Raw genomic sequence first — 16,119 nt, forward strand, 5'->3', positions numbered from 1 at the left:
TACACTACACACCGTGAAAACAAACCCAAATATTTACATACCCTCAGATCCGACATGAGCTTCTTGTCAAGGGTCTGCTCTAAGAAATGGGAGCTAACTTGTTGCATAGAACCCTAAAGAATAAAAAAGAAAAAAAAAATCAAAAGGAATAAATGTGGTAATTCAAAATTACACCATATAATTTCCTGACTTATCCCAACACGGCGTCCAATCTTACCCACTCATTCTAATAGCTTCATACAATGCTTGACACTACTGTATGTCAGAGTTTAAAGAAGTTTACTTAAGATGGTCAGAACATCTTATTTTCCCACTGAGGTTAAGAAGGTCTTTCTTGAGTTCAGTTGGTTTACATGTCCTGTGCTGGAGAAGTAGAGGGAGGGAATTACGACAAGTACTTGTTTTTTTTCTTGGATACCCAACCCTCTACTCTGAAGGAAAGAGTCAATGCATAGTTCAGCTGAGAAACTTTTGGGTTTCCTCAACCCCTCCCATTTCTTTCTTCTCAGAATTTTGGTAGAAATTTACCTGTACAGTTCTTAAAACATCCTGCCATTTCTTTTCAAGTTGTGCTGGTTTTCGCTGGGATAGAGTTAATTTTCTTCACAGTAGCTAGTATGGGGCTATGTTTTGGATTTGGGCTGAAAAATGTATTGATAAAACAGAGATGTTTGCCTTCCTGCTGAGCAGGGCTTACACAGAGCCAAGGGCTTTGCTGCTTCTCCCCCCACCCCACCAGCGAGGAGGCTGGGGGGGCACAAGGAGTTGGAGGGGACACAGCCGGGACAGCTGACCCCGACTGACCCAAGGGATATTCCAGACCGTAGGACGTCATGCTCGGCAGATAAAGCTGAGGGAAGAAGAAGAAGAAGGAAGGGGGGGACGTTGGGAGTGATGGCGTTTGTCTTCCCAAGTCCCCGTTAGGCGTGATGGAGCCCTGCTGTCCTGGAGACGGCTGAACTCCTGCCTGCCCATGGGAAGTGGGGAATGGATTCCTGGTTTTGCTTTGCTTGTGTGCACGGCTTCTCGTTTACCTATTAACTGTCTTTATCTCAGCCCACAAGTTTTCTCACTTTAACTCTTCCGATTCTCTCCCCCATCCCACCGTGGGGGGAGTGAGTGAGCAGCTGTGTGATGCTTAGTTGTTGGCTGGGGTTAAACCACAACACAAATATATGTGAAAAGTAAAGTAACAGAAGATGAACTATTCTCAACTAGAGAAGAAAAGAATGCAACTTACCAATAACTTAGCAGCTTGTACTCTAACAACCCAGGAACCATCACTAACCATATGACAAATTTTTCCAAATGCATCATCAACCAAGCGAATTTCTTCATTAGAAGAAGGAATCGGGACAATGCTAACAGAGAAACATAAATCAGTTTGTTGATCTTATGCCATGCTGGATGGCACCAAGTAAGAAACAACTATGCTGAATTCCTATGGATGTGCAACAAATACCAGGAACCAAAACTTCATCCGGATCAGTGCATTCTTATCACGTATCAGCAATTTGTACACATCAGTTTTCTAACAGCTACTCCTGAGACTTACTAGCACAAAACTCTCAGGATGAGGATGATTACTCTGCCAATACTTCGAGTCACTTTGCATACAATACATACCTTTCAGGGTAAAGTTGACTGAGGACCCAAATTAGCTGAACTGCAGCACTGCGCACTTGCTCATAATCATCTGCCAACAGCTTGCAGGCCTGAAAGAAGATTCGCAGTCCAATATACCTGAAGTATCTCCACCTGAGCTGTCATTCACTTCCCACAGAGGATTTAGGATCCTTACCATGAATCAGTTAGGACAGATTAAAAATCAGGATGAATTCAGTCTTCCCTTCTACTCCCTAGTATTTCCAAGTTTGATCAGGTAGACTAGTCCTAATAAAGTCAATCAGGCACATGCTGTAAAACTACAGAATTGCCTGTACTATGCAGGAAGCACAAAATGTGAATCTGTAATAGAACTAATTTGATACAGGCTTCAGCTGCGCAACCTTACTGATGTAACATATATAGGCTTCATGTGTACTCTCCAGCGAACAAGGGTTTAAGACCAAGATTGTCAGACGACAGCAATAATTACGTAATACCTTGCTCTTCCCATGATTACCTCCCTCAATAAACAATATATATCAGAGCATAGGCTTTATTGCGTTTAAGCACAATGGATGCAAAATAGATTTTTATTTCCACTGCCATAGGACAATAAGGAATATCAGCAACCTAAGTGCAAAATATTCCACCTCTGTTCAGTGCCCTCCTCCTCTCAAAGCACATTGTCACAGAATCTAAAAAACAAGATATGCAAGCAAGTACAAAATAAATACAAATTAATACAAGGTTTTACCTGACTGTAAATAGCCTGCTGTAATTTTAATCCTCTTTCATGAAGCTGCAGCTACAGAGAAAAAAAAAAAAAAAGTCACAAGAAAGTATAACCATAGGTTTAAGTGACACAGACCAAGTTTTCACCACTGTTTTTTCTGCTTTGAGTAAACTTAGTTGCTTGCATTTCTTGATTGCTGCTATAATTAAAATATTTCATTATCTTGCCTGTAAGTATTTTAAATAATAATCTTGACTTCAGTACAATTTTTTTAAACTTCACAGCCATTCATACTTTGATTGATTAGAAAACTACAATTTATATAAATACACTGTCTGTCCATTCTCCCAACCTTCAAACAGTTGTTTAGTATTAGCCATATTCAACAACAATTAAAACAGATACAGGAATCTTCAAAATAATTAGTTTACTGCCATTCCTGAAACATGGACCCAAAAGTAGCATTGCCAGTGAATTTTCATGCCCTGTAAATCTTTCAATCACCGAACCAAAGGAATAGAAACAGCATTTAGTAGGACGATTTTTGCTATCTGGAATAAGAAAGTATCATGAATCTAACTTATAAACAAAGGGATAATATCTGGCTGAATACCGTCAAAAAGAAACAGTTGCTTTTCTATATCCACTTCTTCAAAGTCCAACAAGACAGTGACAAAATTAAAGAAAAAACCACAAACATGGTAGCAAGGAAAACTATGATCAAGAACCCTAAAAGTGGTTAGTGACCCTGAATTCATTCGGGACATTTCCATGCTTCAAACAACAGAAGGACAGTTGTCTTTGTGCTGTAATTATAAATTAAAGTCATAAATCTTGCTACGGATTTGGCTGAATGCCATCATAAAAGTCACTTGAATGACTTTAAAAAAAATTGTACCAACAAAAATTAGAATGGAATGAAGGAGGAGTGCAACCTCCAGCAGAGGGAGATCCCAGACAGATTCACGTGCAATCTGATCTCCTCAGTTGCATCCTGCTTCTTTCTCTGGAGTTTAATATCATTAATTCAAATACCCTTAATTCAAATACCCTTGTTGACCATCACGTTAGACGGGATATTGTTATAAATTTTAAGGGTAATAGAGAAACTTCTGTACACCCATATACCCACAGGCAACTCACATTAAGCAAAATTTTCAAGTGCATGGTCTTTGCTTGCTCTTCTGCAAAGCTAAAAACTTCTGAAGGGTCCCCATGCTCCAGCCCACATGAAAACCAGTAAACCTCATAAACGGTTGGAGAATGCTAACAAATGTGACCATGTGGCAAAACATAAATGTTGTTTAAAAAACCAAACAAAATTATTTCTGGACTTATCACACAGGTTTCCATCATAAGCAGCTCTCTATTGCATGTTGGAGTACTAGTGGCTCATTGTAATTCTGGTAACCAATGCTAAATCAAGAAAAACAGATTTATCACTAAAAGAAAGAGCCTACATAAACTCAAAAAAGTCAACAAATTTCAAAGCTGCTTCAGCTATAGCTGAAAAAGAAATTGTTATGAATCACTAAAATGACCCTTAAGATCTCATATCACTCTCATATTTCAAGACCTAGTTTATTTTTCCAGGTAATTTTGATATGCTAAATGGACTAAGTTAATTAAATAATCTCTAACCTAAACCTCTTCGGATTAGTTTGCAGGCCCCTACCAGCTTCCTTATATAACCCCAGTTTATTCCACTGTACCAGCAACACTTACCATGGCTTTTATAGCTGCAGTCCTAACACGAGGGTCCTGGTCATTAAAATGATCTCCTATTATCTTCTGGACATCTTTGGCAGCCTGGCTTTCAACTTCTTTTGCAACACCTTTTTCCACTGGTCCAAGACAGCCAATTAACTGAAGACACTTATTTCTTACACCATGAGAAGAATCTGTCAGATGCTATGGAATGGAAGAGAACAGACATAACTGGATTCTTATTGTTTTTTCACCCCTTCAAAACAACTCATCATACTAAGATTCCTAGCAGTTAAAAAATGTTAATATGTAACAGTATGTTAAGAAAAATTAAAATAATTTAAACAACGACTGCGTATTTTCTTCCTGTGGCAGTGATAGAAGTTTCCTGCCCCAGGGAGGCCGCCTTACCTTGCAGGCTACCTCTACCAGTCTCATCCTGACAGACGGATTCTCTGTGAGTTTTGTGCCGATCACCAACAGGGTGTCCAGCAGCTGAGCAAGGACTTGGTGAGACTCTGCAAAACAAAACAGTGAAAGGCTACATACCTCTTTCTGCAGCTGGTGAGAAGCTCAGTATCACAGACTCATCCAGGCTGGAAGGTCCTCCTGAAACCTTCTCCTTTCAAGGTCAGAAAAAACCTAGTTCCCTCTGCTTCTCCTTGCACATCACGTTCTCCAGTCCCCAACCACCTCAGTGGCCCTCTGCTGAACTCACTCAACCTTACCAGCACTTATCTGGTACTGGGGAGCCCAAAACTGGATGCGGTATTCCAGATGTGGTCTAACCAGTGCTGAGTAAAGGGGAATAATCTCTTCCCTTGACCTGCTGGCTACACTCCTGTTGCTACAGCCTGGTACACAGTGAGCCTTCACTGCTCATTCACGTTTAGCCTATTGTTCACCTGGACCACCACAACACTCTTACCTCTAAGTTAGAGATAGGAGTTTTGATGGATGGACTGTTCAGTGGGTAAGGAACTGGCTGGATATCTGTGTCCAAAGAGTTACAGTCAATGGCTCAGTGTCCAAATGGAAACCAGTAATGAGTGGTATCCCTCAAGGGTCCATACTGGCACCAATAATATTTAGTATCTTCATCAGTGACACAGACAGCGGGATCAAGTGCATCCTCAGCAACTTTGCCGACTACACCAAGCTGTGTGGTGCGGTCGACATGCTAGAGGGAAGGGATGCCATCCAGAGGGACCTTGAGAGGCCCTTGTGAACCTCATGAAGTTCAACGATGCCAAGTGCAAGGTCCTGCACACGGATCAGGGCAATCCTAAGCACAAATACAGGCTGGGTGATGAATGGATCGAGAGCAGCCCTGAGGAGAAGGACATGGGGATACTGGTGAACGAAAAATTGGACATGAGCTGACAATGTGCACTTGCAGCCCAGAAAGCCAATCGTATCCTGGGCCACTTGAAAAGAAGCATGGCCAGCAAGTCAAGGGAGGTGATTCTGCCCCTGCAGTACTGCGTCTAGTACTGTGGGGTCCCCAGCACAAGACAGACATGGACCTGTTGGACCGAGTCCAGAGGAGGGCCACAAAAACAATCAGAGGGCTGGAACACCTCTGCTGTGAGGAAAAGCTGAGGGAGTTGGGGTTGTTCAGCCCAGAGAAGAGAAGGCTCTGGGGAGAACTTATTGCAGCCTTTCAATGTGTAAAAGGGGCTCATAAGAAAGATGGAGAGAGATGTTTTGCGAAGCCCTGTAGTGACAGGACAAAGGACAATGGTTTTAAACTGAAAGAAGGTAGATTTAGACTAGAGGTAAGGAAGAAGTTCTTTACAGTGAGGGTGGTGAGGCACTGGCACAGGTTGCCCCGAGAGGTTGTGGATGCCCCATCCCTGAAAGTGTTCCAGACCAGGTTGGACGGGGCTCTGAGCAACCTGCTCTAGTGGAAGGTGTCCCTGCCCATGGCAGGGGGGGTGGACTCAATGACCTTTAAAGGTCCCTTCCAACCCAAACCATTCTATGACTCTATAAATGACATTAAAATAAAATTAAACCGCATCAGGTAAAGCACATACAAACTGGGAATATAACATAGAAAATAAGAATGGACTTTAATGAAGCCACAAACAGGACAACCTATACTTTCCTGTTACAAATTCAATGCTAATAAATTAATGCCTTCTTGCATTAGCTCTGATGAGCTGGCCCACAGCATGATAAGAAAAATACTCCAAAGAAGGTTCCACTTTAAGCAAGACTGTCCTCCAAAACAGAGCACTTTGGAAGCAACGGCTCTCACATGGAGATGCATAAGCAAACTTTTTACTCCCTTAAAACAGAGGTATACAGCAGGCATGTCTGAGGAACAGTTTTCTCCTCCTCAGAACATGGTATTGTCTGTCACCATTCACAGAAGCAGAAAATAAATACTCTGAGCAACAATTGCCAATTATACACTTCAGATGTAAGGGCCTTGCCACTGTCCTAAATGCTTAAAGACTACATGATTCTCCTTGATCTCAAGCACCACCTGAAAAGCAAGACTTACTCTCATTTTGAAGCGTGTTAATGGCATCATCCATAATGCAGTCTGGGGAAAATCCTGCAGTCTTCGATAACAACCCCAGCAAGGAAGCAATCTTCAGTCTTACAGAGGCATCATTCTCCTGGAAGGAAACAACAGACACCCCCATTCATTTTCCAGCTTGAAGAGCATGAAACATCACACACAGGCAGGACCTATATGTAATTCAGCACAAGGGTCTGAATTTTACTGTCAGGCTACTTCCTCCTCCATACATCCACAGCACACCCCATAGAAAATTAAGCATACTAGAATGTTTATCTGGAAGCTGCCAGTACATTTCAAAATGATTCTTTTACTCATAATTCCTCAAAATTACCTTCATATTGTTCGAAAATTTAAAGTTTAAATAATCAGGTTTTCAAGATGCCGGAAAATTCACTGTTGATAATGTTAATATCTTTGCAAGTTTTTAATGAACAAATGGGAGAATTTTTGAAGATGAACTGAGACTGATGGTCTCTTGACCTCTGCTAAGCAGCAGGGCCTGTGGGCTACAAAAACCAACTGTTTCTCTTAATGGTGGGGAGGAATCCTGCAAATCTTTTCCAAAAGAAAGAAACTCAACACAGCAAGGTTTAAAAAAAAAAAAAAAGAAGCATATGTTAGCTGCATACATCTGCTCATTTAAGCAATAGCAAAAGCTGTCACAGGCAATAATTACAGAAATAAGCTTCACAAATTAGTATTCATTTTAAATTGATTTTAAAAGTTCATGCATTTCAAAGAGTTATTATTTTGAGTCTTCTACAGGCTTGTACAAACAAGACTTCTGTTCATAACTGGAAGCTCCCTCTTTTATCATATTGCCAAGGATATCCAATACAGGATAGAAAGACAAAAAGAAGTCTGAATTTCATACTTTGATCTTACCAAGCTATTGTGCAATGCTGAACACAGAGGTGCAGTAATATTACATTTACAAATATTACATCTTTCTGCAGGTGCAGAAATATTATGGTTATAACTTTTACGTCTTTCAACAGCGCATAGGAGAGACTTCAGTGTCACACCCCCCCCAGTGACAAATGCGATACCTGTGGGAGTAATCTCTTTCTCAACTGAGCTAAGAAGCATTTTCTCTTTTCAGGGCCGAAATTATGTGCTTGAACAATGGTTACTGACTACTTACATCAGTGGTAGGACGCACAGATTTCCACAGTATAATACATTTGGTGCTTACTCACCATTACTCACGAGAGGACAACCCTCTCCACAAATACAGATTAAATCAATGATTTCAAAAAGGACACTTATAAAGGCACATTTTAAAGCTTTATGAATAATGTCTGCAATGTTTTCCTTACTGACTTACAAGCAGCCACCCACTCCTGAGGGCATTTTCTCCCTCCTTCTAATGCAGTTCTAATTGTCACGTGAAGGATCAATATCAGGATACTACAAAGCATATACTACTTCTGCCATTTATTTGTTACTTTGCTGTTAAGAATTTTTTGTTGACAAGTTTTTTGTTGAAAATTTTTTCAGAAGTGTCATTTTAAAGTGCTTTGTCTGCAGCATAAGAAATAGCTAAAAAGTTGCTCCACTGTTAAAGGAAATTAAGAGCAAGGTAAGGAAACATCAGTCAGGAAGGATTCCGACAAAGTCGAGCCAGCTTTGGACAGTCAGGTTCCCTGGAAAACTTGTCATGTCTTTGCCCCTTGTTAAGTTAATTTAAGACTAATCACGCAGGCCATCTGCAGGGATAACATAGTCACATCCCTGTCACAGGCTCCTGAAACCATCAGCAAAGGGACCAAGTAGCGTGATCAGAAACCACTCGGGTAAAGGACTACAGTCACTCACTCTCCTCACTGAGGGGTTCCAACAGCACGGGCAACTGAGTCAGCAACACAGAAGCCTGTGACTCCCTATTCCACATCCAAACCCAAGAAAACAAGACCAGAAAGAAGATTCTGGAAGCACGCTTGGCTCCCAGGTTCAGCACCTTGTAATAATGCTCCAGCAGGATCCTGACAACCCCTTCCACGCTCTCCACTTCCACGGGCTTCCTGGCAAACTGGAGCAGGTACTGCAAGGCATCTGCAGGCGAGGTGGCTTTGCACAGGTCGACATGGAGCGCGGCCGACTTGCTGGGCTTGGTCAGCCGCAGCTTCTTAGCGGACAGGTCCTCGTGCTGCTGCTGCGGGCAGAGACACGCAGTTCAGAAACGCGGAGCAAATCCTGACTGACTCCTTCCCAGAGGGAACACTGTCTCCGCACCAAGCCAAAGGAAACTCCTGTGCCCCACAGCAGTCACTAGCCTCTCCGTGAGCTATCTTGAGGAGGAACACATTCCCAGCTCTCTGGGGCAGCTCCCATCCTGCCCAGGTAGCCCCGATCCCCGGGGAACATTGCTTCTCCCCACTCCACCTTGGGGCAAACCCTGCCCCTTCCAAACCCCAGACAACCACCCCAGGGCAAACACGGTTTCTCACACACAAACGCCCCAGCCTGCAGCAGCCCGGCAGTGGCGGCCCTCCCCAGGTCGCCCCCTCCCCGCCCTGAGGGGAGCACCCTCCCCCTCCCGCACACCCCCTGAGGCAGTCCCCTTCCCTCCAGGCAGCTCCGGCCTCCCTAAGCCCGGGGCCAACCCCTCCCGCTCCTCCCCAGCCCCTCACGGACCGCAGCGGCCCCGAGGCGGCGGGCAGCACTCCCAGGCTAGGCCCCGCGGCTAGACTGGCGGCTTTTCCCACAGCTCCGCCGGAGCCACCCACCGCACGGCAGAGCTCGGAGCTGTCCCTGTCCCCCCGCCGACCCCGCCAGGCCCGGCCCGGTGGCGGTGCGTTACCTGGACCACCTTGGTGAACTCCTCGTACACCCGCTTCTTCAGATGAGCCGCCATGCCGCCGCCTGGCCCTCCGCGGCCGCCGTACGCGCCACCCGGAAGAGAAACCACAGAGTCGCCCGCAGGGAGGTGGCAGAAACAGCGTCCTCTCTTCCCGGCTGGAGGCCGCGCTCTATGGTCAGGCGGCCTCCCGTTGCCACGGGAACGCGGGCCTGACATGGCGGCTGCGGCCTGGCCCGGCCTACAGGCAAACCCCGCCGAGGGGGGTCAGCCCTGTCAGCCCCGCTCATTTTTTACCCCCCAAATACCCCCCGGTTTCGTTAGTACTTGATGTTAGACCATATAAAGGCCAAAATATAAATAGCGTGGCTTGACGTTTCCAGGCAAGCTTGCGTTAGACACAGTGAAAGCTTAGCATGGCCTTCAAACGTGTCTCCTTCGAGGAGAGGGGCACCGAGGAGCCCCCTGACAGACCTGTGTCTAGTTAGGTGACAGGAGGCACAGGCAGCAGTTATATCTGTGAGGCTGCGTGGCTAGAGGTAGCCAGGGGCGGCCACAGTTTGGTTGCACCTCGGGGACAAGGCGATTTGGGAAGGGGCTGAAGGGTCCGAAGGAGGGCCATGGAGATGATCGAAGGTCTGGAGAACGTGCCCTACGAGGAAAGATGGAAGGAGTTGGGTCTCTTCTCCCTGGGGGGTCCTCAGCACAGTGTTCCCTGTACTTAAAGGGCGTCCACAAAGAGGATGGTGGCTCTCTCTTCACAAGGAGATGTGGAGAAGACGAGGGGCAACGGGTACAAGTTGCACCGGGAGAGGTTTCCTCTCAATATAAGAGGGAAATTTTTTACAGTGAGAACCGTCGTTCACTGGAACAACTTCCCCAGCGACGTGGTGGAGTCCACATCGCTGGGGGTTTTCGAGACGTGACAGGACGGGGTGCTTGATAATCGCATCCAGGCTCCCTTTCCCACCAGAGGTTGGGCCAGATGATCCTTCGAGGTCCCTTCCAGCCTGGGCTGTTCTATAAGACCATCCTTGATAAAACTATTCAAGCTCCTCATGACAGCAGTCCTGTAGTCTTGGGAAGTCGATTGGTTTGAGGCTTTAACAACCCTATAATCAGATTTTTGTTCCTAATATCTAATTTCAATCTCCTTTGTTGTGACTTAAGCCAGTTACCCTTTCTTCCACCTTTAGTACATGTGAAGAGTAGCTGATCTCCTCCTTAAAGCAGTCTTTTGTCTATTTGTAGCCCTCCTGGGTCTCTCTTCTTCTAGGCTAAGCACCACTGACCACTTGGTTATGATCATAGATACGATCATAGACCCTATTTTCTAAACCTTTTTGCCTTCTTAGACACTGATTGTATCAGTACTTACCACAGTTATAAATGCGAGAGGTCTCAAAGAGTCCCCTCACACCTACAGCAGAACTGCCCTGAGGTGGGTGGCATGACTCCTGACTTTCCCTGGGGGGAAATCTGTGCTAGGATGAGCACATCTGAAACCAAGCTTAATTAGGAATGATTCAAATCCATTAGCATAAAGATAAAACTTAAGATCTTTAGGGGAGATGTCAGTAAATAAAGCACTTCTGTATCATTCAAAGAGCTTTTAAAAGTTATTTATTTAACGTAACAGATTGTTGTCCTTAACTGGAAGAAATCCATGTTCTGAGTAATAAAAGAAATATAATCAAATTAGCCGTTATGTTTTTCAGAGTGATTAAAACCAAGCTAACAGCCATCTTCAGTATAAAAATAAACTTCTGAATACTAAGATTTTAAAACACAATGTAGGACCCAACTCATGGTCTGTAAAGGAGAATTCGCACTGAGGTCCCAGACTGCCACTTCAGTGGCGCTTCCTTCCCATCAAACCACGGTAGGCTTTCCCTATTCTTCCAGAAGCTTATATATTTAGAAATAGTATTGTAATAATAATGAATGTCACGAGAAAAAGATTAAAATAGTGTGGTCTGATAGAGGAGTGCGTGTCCTTAGATTATAAACTCCTCAGATCAGTGATAGTGTTTTTACCTTTTGTTGATCATGGACCATAGCTGAGGTTCTCTATCTTTCCTTCAGAATAAATAATAAATAACAGTAATAAATACATTGCCTAGAGAATAGGCTGCCCACTGGAGGAACAAGAGGAGAGTGGGGGACCCTGAAATCCTTCTTTTTAACCTAGGTTCTGGTATGGAAAACAGTGAGGAAAAGAGCTTTTGCCTTCTTGTTAGGGATCCAAATTTAATTTGAGCATGTGTTAATGCAGCTGTCAGTGTTTCCATCGGCAATTGCACATATGTGACCTGTTCCTGTTTCACTGGGAGACCAACTCCACGTGTCCACGAGGTGTATTTGGGCTTATTCATTTCTCTTGGGTTGAGTGAGGTTGGCTCGACCCTCAGATCTGCCTCTGAATTTATCTAATAGTCAGCAGCACTGAAAAAGTAAAATTCCTCCCTTTTGTATTATCTTTTAAATCGTAGTTATCCCCTAAAGCCCAAGTAAGCAGTGGCTCTTAAGTGCTCTTTAATTTGGCACATGACCAAAGGAGATCCATGTGTTGGCCCATGCATTTCTTCCTGTCCCTCTGGTCATGGCTTAGTCTCCACGGCCCAAGTTGATTTGTTTTAATAATTGCTTTTGTCTGTTCCCCATCGATGGCGGCACTTTGCTACCACCAGGTGAACAGGAACTTGTAGAAGAAATCATGCGATTTGAAGCGAAAACCTTTTTCAGCAACGTGAGGCTGAAAGGCTATTTTATACCCTTTCGCTTCAACATCCATTTGAATGCAGTCCAGCAGATCAGAAATACTTGGCGCTGCCTTCCAGGGGCCAAACTTCACCACGGATTTTTTATCCATGTCCAAGCTGTTCAAGGCATCCTGACATCTGGCCGCGTCCTCCTCAGTTCTGACCACGCACACGATGACGCTGGACCGGCGGGATGCGACCGCTTCTGCCCTCGCGATGCGGATCATCAGTTCGATGTTCTCACTGTAGTTGGGCACACGAGCCAGAAACTGCTTCCTCGCCACGAGCTCCCCGAAGATCTGCGGGGAGTCCTCTAGCTGCTTGATTAGAGGTTCGATGTCGTAGAACAATGCCTCCTTGTAGACGTCCTGGATGCACTGGGTGGGCACTTGGTTACTGCGCAGGTACTCCAAGATGTATTTGAAATAGGTGCCTGGCCTGTCGATGAAGAACCTCCCTTCAGAGTCAGTCCTGAGTTTGGGCTGGCCGGTGAACATCTCTGCCAGCTTGGAGCCAGGGTGTTTCTTTAAGGTGCTCAGCGTTGTGGTGTACATCTCCCCACCAACATTTAACTCCACAATCGGTGACAACTGCAAGTATCACAAGGAGACAAAAAGCCACGTGTATTACCTGTCTGAGGCCATCAACATGGAAGTGTCAAGGAAAAAAAAATGTGTTTGCGGCTAGAAATTGGAATGACAGTGTGAAGAGTGATATGAGCTCCCATCTCTTGGGGGACAGATGGGAACATCCACCCCATTTATTGCTAAAAGCAGATGCAGGGTGTCTACACAGTCCTTATAACCAGAGCAGCAGAGACATTTCTAAATGTCTAAGTCCTCACCACATCTTTGGGATGTAGGAAAGTGTCGTTTTGCCAGCGGGGAAGAGGGACAAGAAACACCCTGCCCAGGGAAGCTGTCAGTGTCAATCTCCTAAGTCCCACACAAGCATTGTCCCTGCTGGCCCCTGTCCTTCCAGCGAGAGCCATCTGTGAGCCCTCACCCTACCCATGTGGAGAGGGGCAAGGATAGAGCTCAAAGCTGTGCAACTCCATTCTTCTCTTCCAAGCTGGTGTTTTCTCTTCAAAGAAGGAACTAAAGCTCTTTGAAACTTTAGAAATGGGTGGAATTGGCTTCCACTCATCTGGGGGTTTGGTTATAAATACTGAAGTAAGACACAAAAATCCAGCATGTCAGAGGTGGAGGACAGAAGCTGTTTAGCAAAGCACTTTAAAAATGTATGACAGCTTTAGCTAGGAAGTAAAATAATTCATGCAACTGATAGGGATTTAAGAAGGAAGAATGTAAAGTTTGTGTTTGGATTTATTTTATTTCACCATGCATTAACACCACTGCTAACAGAAACACATTGGAGGAGGCCTGAATGCCCAGAAAGCTGGACCTGGTGTCCAGTCTGCCCTTCCTGACGGTTCAGTGCTGAAGAGTTTTAACAGCCTCCCTTCGCACTCGGTCATTTTTTATAGTACTCAGTAGAGAACAAGGAGAGGGAAGAAAGGAGACAGCTATTTTCCCTCCTGCCGTCACTGCTGTAATGCAAGTCACATGCCTGGCTGGGACCACACCTGCCATTGGGAAGGCATGAGTCGATAAACAACCCTTTTTTCCAAGAGCTCACCTGCTCTTCCTTGGATCAGATCATGCAAGGATCTGCCTCAGTGCTGCTAGTCACATGCCTCAAGTGAAGCGTGTACTTAAGTGCTTAGCTGGATCCCACAAGTACAGACCCATGCGATGACGTGAGCTGATCCCACAGCTCACACCAGGAGGAGGGGAAGCTCCTGCTGCCCTCTCCTTTTTCCATCCTTGTACCTACCTACGTGCTTCTGTTGCTCACCTCGTGCCAGCTCTGCTTCTCCTTCATCTTATTGAGCTGAGGCTCACTGAGGATTTAACAAGCATCAGAGGTGGCAAAAAGAAAAGACTGGGAACAGACAAGCAGGAGCAGGGGGAGACCTTCCCTTTAAACAGCAGCAAGCTATCAGGTTTAGCAGAAATTTGCTCAAAGCCTGGGCAAGCCAGGGAAACAACAGAAGATTCAGGCCAAAGACCCAGCTGGAATATTGCTTTGCCCTAGTGTGGGTGGCTCCATCTCGAGGGCAATCATTTGCACTAGGGCCAAGGAGATGTAAAAAATTATTCTGTCTGAGACTATGTGGTGATTTCCACCCACTGAAGAGCACAGCCCAAAGCTGTTTCTTTAATAAAGCCTCTCAGTTAGGAAATTTGCCATTAGTGCAAGTGATGACAACAACCTTCCCTGGCAGGGATCATTTGGTAGAAGTGTCTCATGCCTTTGAGCCTTTGCTCTGTTTTCAGATGGCAGGTCAGATGTTTCATGCTGTTTGTCACTAATACAAATGGGTAAAATGTTCTTCATTAATGCAGTAGCCGAACTAACCTTATTTCTCAGATCTTGATTAATGGTTTTGGCCTGGGACCGAACTGGTTCCCAGCAGACTGGGAGTACTGGCACCAGCTAATTCCCAGCTCTGTAATTAGCCAGTGAGGTGACACTTAGGAAAGTAATTCCACCTATCTATGCCCCAGTTTATTAATCTGCAAAACAGTTACCTCCTTGGGGAAGCATTTTGCAACCTACACCTGAAAAGTGCAACACAAGAAGGTTGGATTTTTTAAAGCCAGAAAGGTCTCGGGAGAGGCTGTACAGCTACCAAAGAGAAGAGAAACTGGTTAGCAATAGACTGAGGGCAGAGGAGACGAAAAGGAAAACATCATCTGATCTCGTCACTGATTTCTGCCTAGTAATATGCTGCTTCTCTGAGATTGCCATTAATTTTCCTTAGAGCTAGAAAAACTACTGCTCCCACCTGATGATTCTGCATATCTGCAACACAGGGCAGCTTTTGCATCATTAGAGACTCTAAGAACTGTTGAAAAAACCCCAAACGCACAACAGGCTCTTATTTAGGGATCTGATCAATTAATATTAAATTAATTCCACCTCTTGTCAAAGGAGAAAAAGAATGACTCTGGTTATTTGCTGTTGCCAGATCTTGTGTGCTTGCGAGGGACGTGGCCCTTCTGTAAGCAAACTGGTGCAAACAGGTCAGAGTCAGGCACAGCTTTTTACCTAGAGTCCTCTTCTTGGTCACATATCTGGCAAGCCCTGGTGTCTTCAAAATAGCAGATGGGGGTAAAAAAACCCTCTAATGTAGCCCAAAGGGGATGCTTTGATCCCACAGGAGGAAATTGTGCCCCAGAGCCCATACCTTATTCACCGTATGCAGGCTACTGGTGACCTGCTTCCCAAGGGGCTTGTGCTCCGACGAAATGCTCATCTCCCCGGGAACTGACGGCTCAGCGGTGTGGGAAAACCTGCTGCTCAGTGCTCGGGTCCTGCCCCACACGCAGGATGGCTCCACGCCGTGCTCCAGTCCTCTTTCCCTTGTTTTTTTTCTTTGTTGGGTCAGGTTTTTTTCCAAGCTCCCAACCCAACCGCTGCGCCAGAGGCTCTGGTTTTGCTCCAGGCACAGCTCTGGTACAGGCTGCAGGTGTAGGGAGAGGGGAGGGAACAGCCTGAAAGCGGAACTATTTGCTCATTAGTTTTCTGGCAACCAGCAAGGTGCAGGGTGGACTTGGGCTGGCTGCCAGTGCACACCTCCTGTAATACTATCTGTGCGGTGACTAAGAGCCAAATAATCCTTTCCAAAGGAGGCCCCGTGCCCAGAGCACCTCCGAGGAGCCCTGCAGTGTGTGCCCGTGTGCCCGCCTCTGCCTCGTGAACTGGTTGTATTGGAACCAGTAAACGTTTTCACAGCTTTTTGGCCTCTATGTGCTGCTGTTTTAAAGCAGAGTTCATCCCAAACTATCTCATTGATCCCATTTGTCATACCCATCGATGACGGATCAGGGTGTCTACAATCTGTCCAAGGTGGTGGCATTTTCTTCCTTTCCAATACAATCTCTGGGCACTGAGTAATCTGTGCAAG

General features: G+C 45.2%; 2 protein-coding genes across 3 annotated transcripts in view; both read right to left on the reverse strand.

Moving 5' to 3' along the window:
• The window catches only part of INTS4 (integrator complex subunit 4), a 39,082-nt gene extending 29,571 nt beyond the window's left edge, over positions 1-9,511 (reverse strand). The window contains exons 1-9 of one of the 2 annotated variants that reach the window (XM_052812160.1): positions 9,388-9,511; positions 8,545-8,736; positions 6,561-6,678; positions 4,460-4,566; positions 4,067-4,252; positions 2,363-2,413; positions 1,627-1,715; positions 1,241-1,361; positions 42-113 (exon numbers count right to left, since the gene is read on the reverse strand). In XM_052812160.1, coding sequence (XP_052668120.1) covers positions 42-113; positions 1,241-1,361; positions 1,627-1,715; positions 2,363-2,413; positions 4,067-4,252; positions 4,460-4,566; positions 6,561-6,678; positions 8,545-8,736; positions 9,388-9,441 — 990 coding nt within the window. In that variant the 5' untranslated portion in view covers positions 9,442-9,511. Of the gene's footprint in view, positions 1-41; positions 114-1,240; positions 1,362-1,626; positions 1,716-2,362; positions 2,414-4,066; positions 4,253-4,459; positions 4,567-6,560; positions 6,679-8,544; positions 8,740-9,387 lie in introns of both variants that reach the window. The other variant, XM_052812159.1, reaches the window with a different exon arrangement.
• Positions 9,512-11,066: 1,555 nt separating this feature from the next.
• KCTD14 (potassium channel tetramerization domain containing 14) lies at positions 11,067-15,650 on the reverse strand. Its single transcript, XM_052812749.1, has 2 exons — positions 15,400-15,650; positions 11,067-12,736 (listed from the first exon to the last, which is right to left on the reverse strand). Exons 1-2 carry the CDS (start codon positions 15,466-15,468, stop codon positions 12,065-12,067), a joined length of 741 nt encoding a protein of 246 aa, XP_052668709.1. The 5' UTR covers positions 15,469-15,650; the 3' UTR covers positions 11,067-12,064.
• Between the last annotated feature and the right edge of the window lie 469 nt (positions 15,651-16,119).

The sequence above is a fragment of the Harpia harpyja genome, chromosome 17 (genome assembly GCF_026419915.1).
Source record: "Harpia harpyja isolate bHarHar1 chromosome 17, bHarHar1 primary haplotype, whole genome shotgun sequence".
NCBI lineage: Eukaryota > Metazoa > Chordata > Aves > Accipitriformes > Accipitridae > Harpia > Harpia harpyja.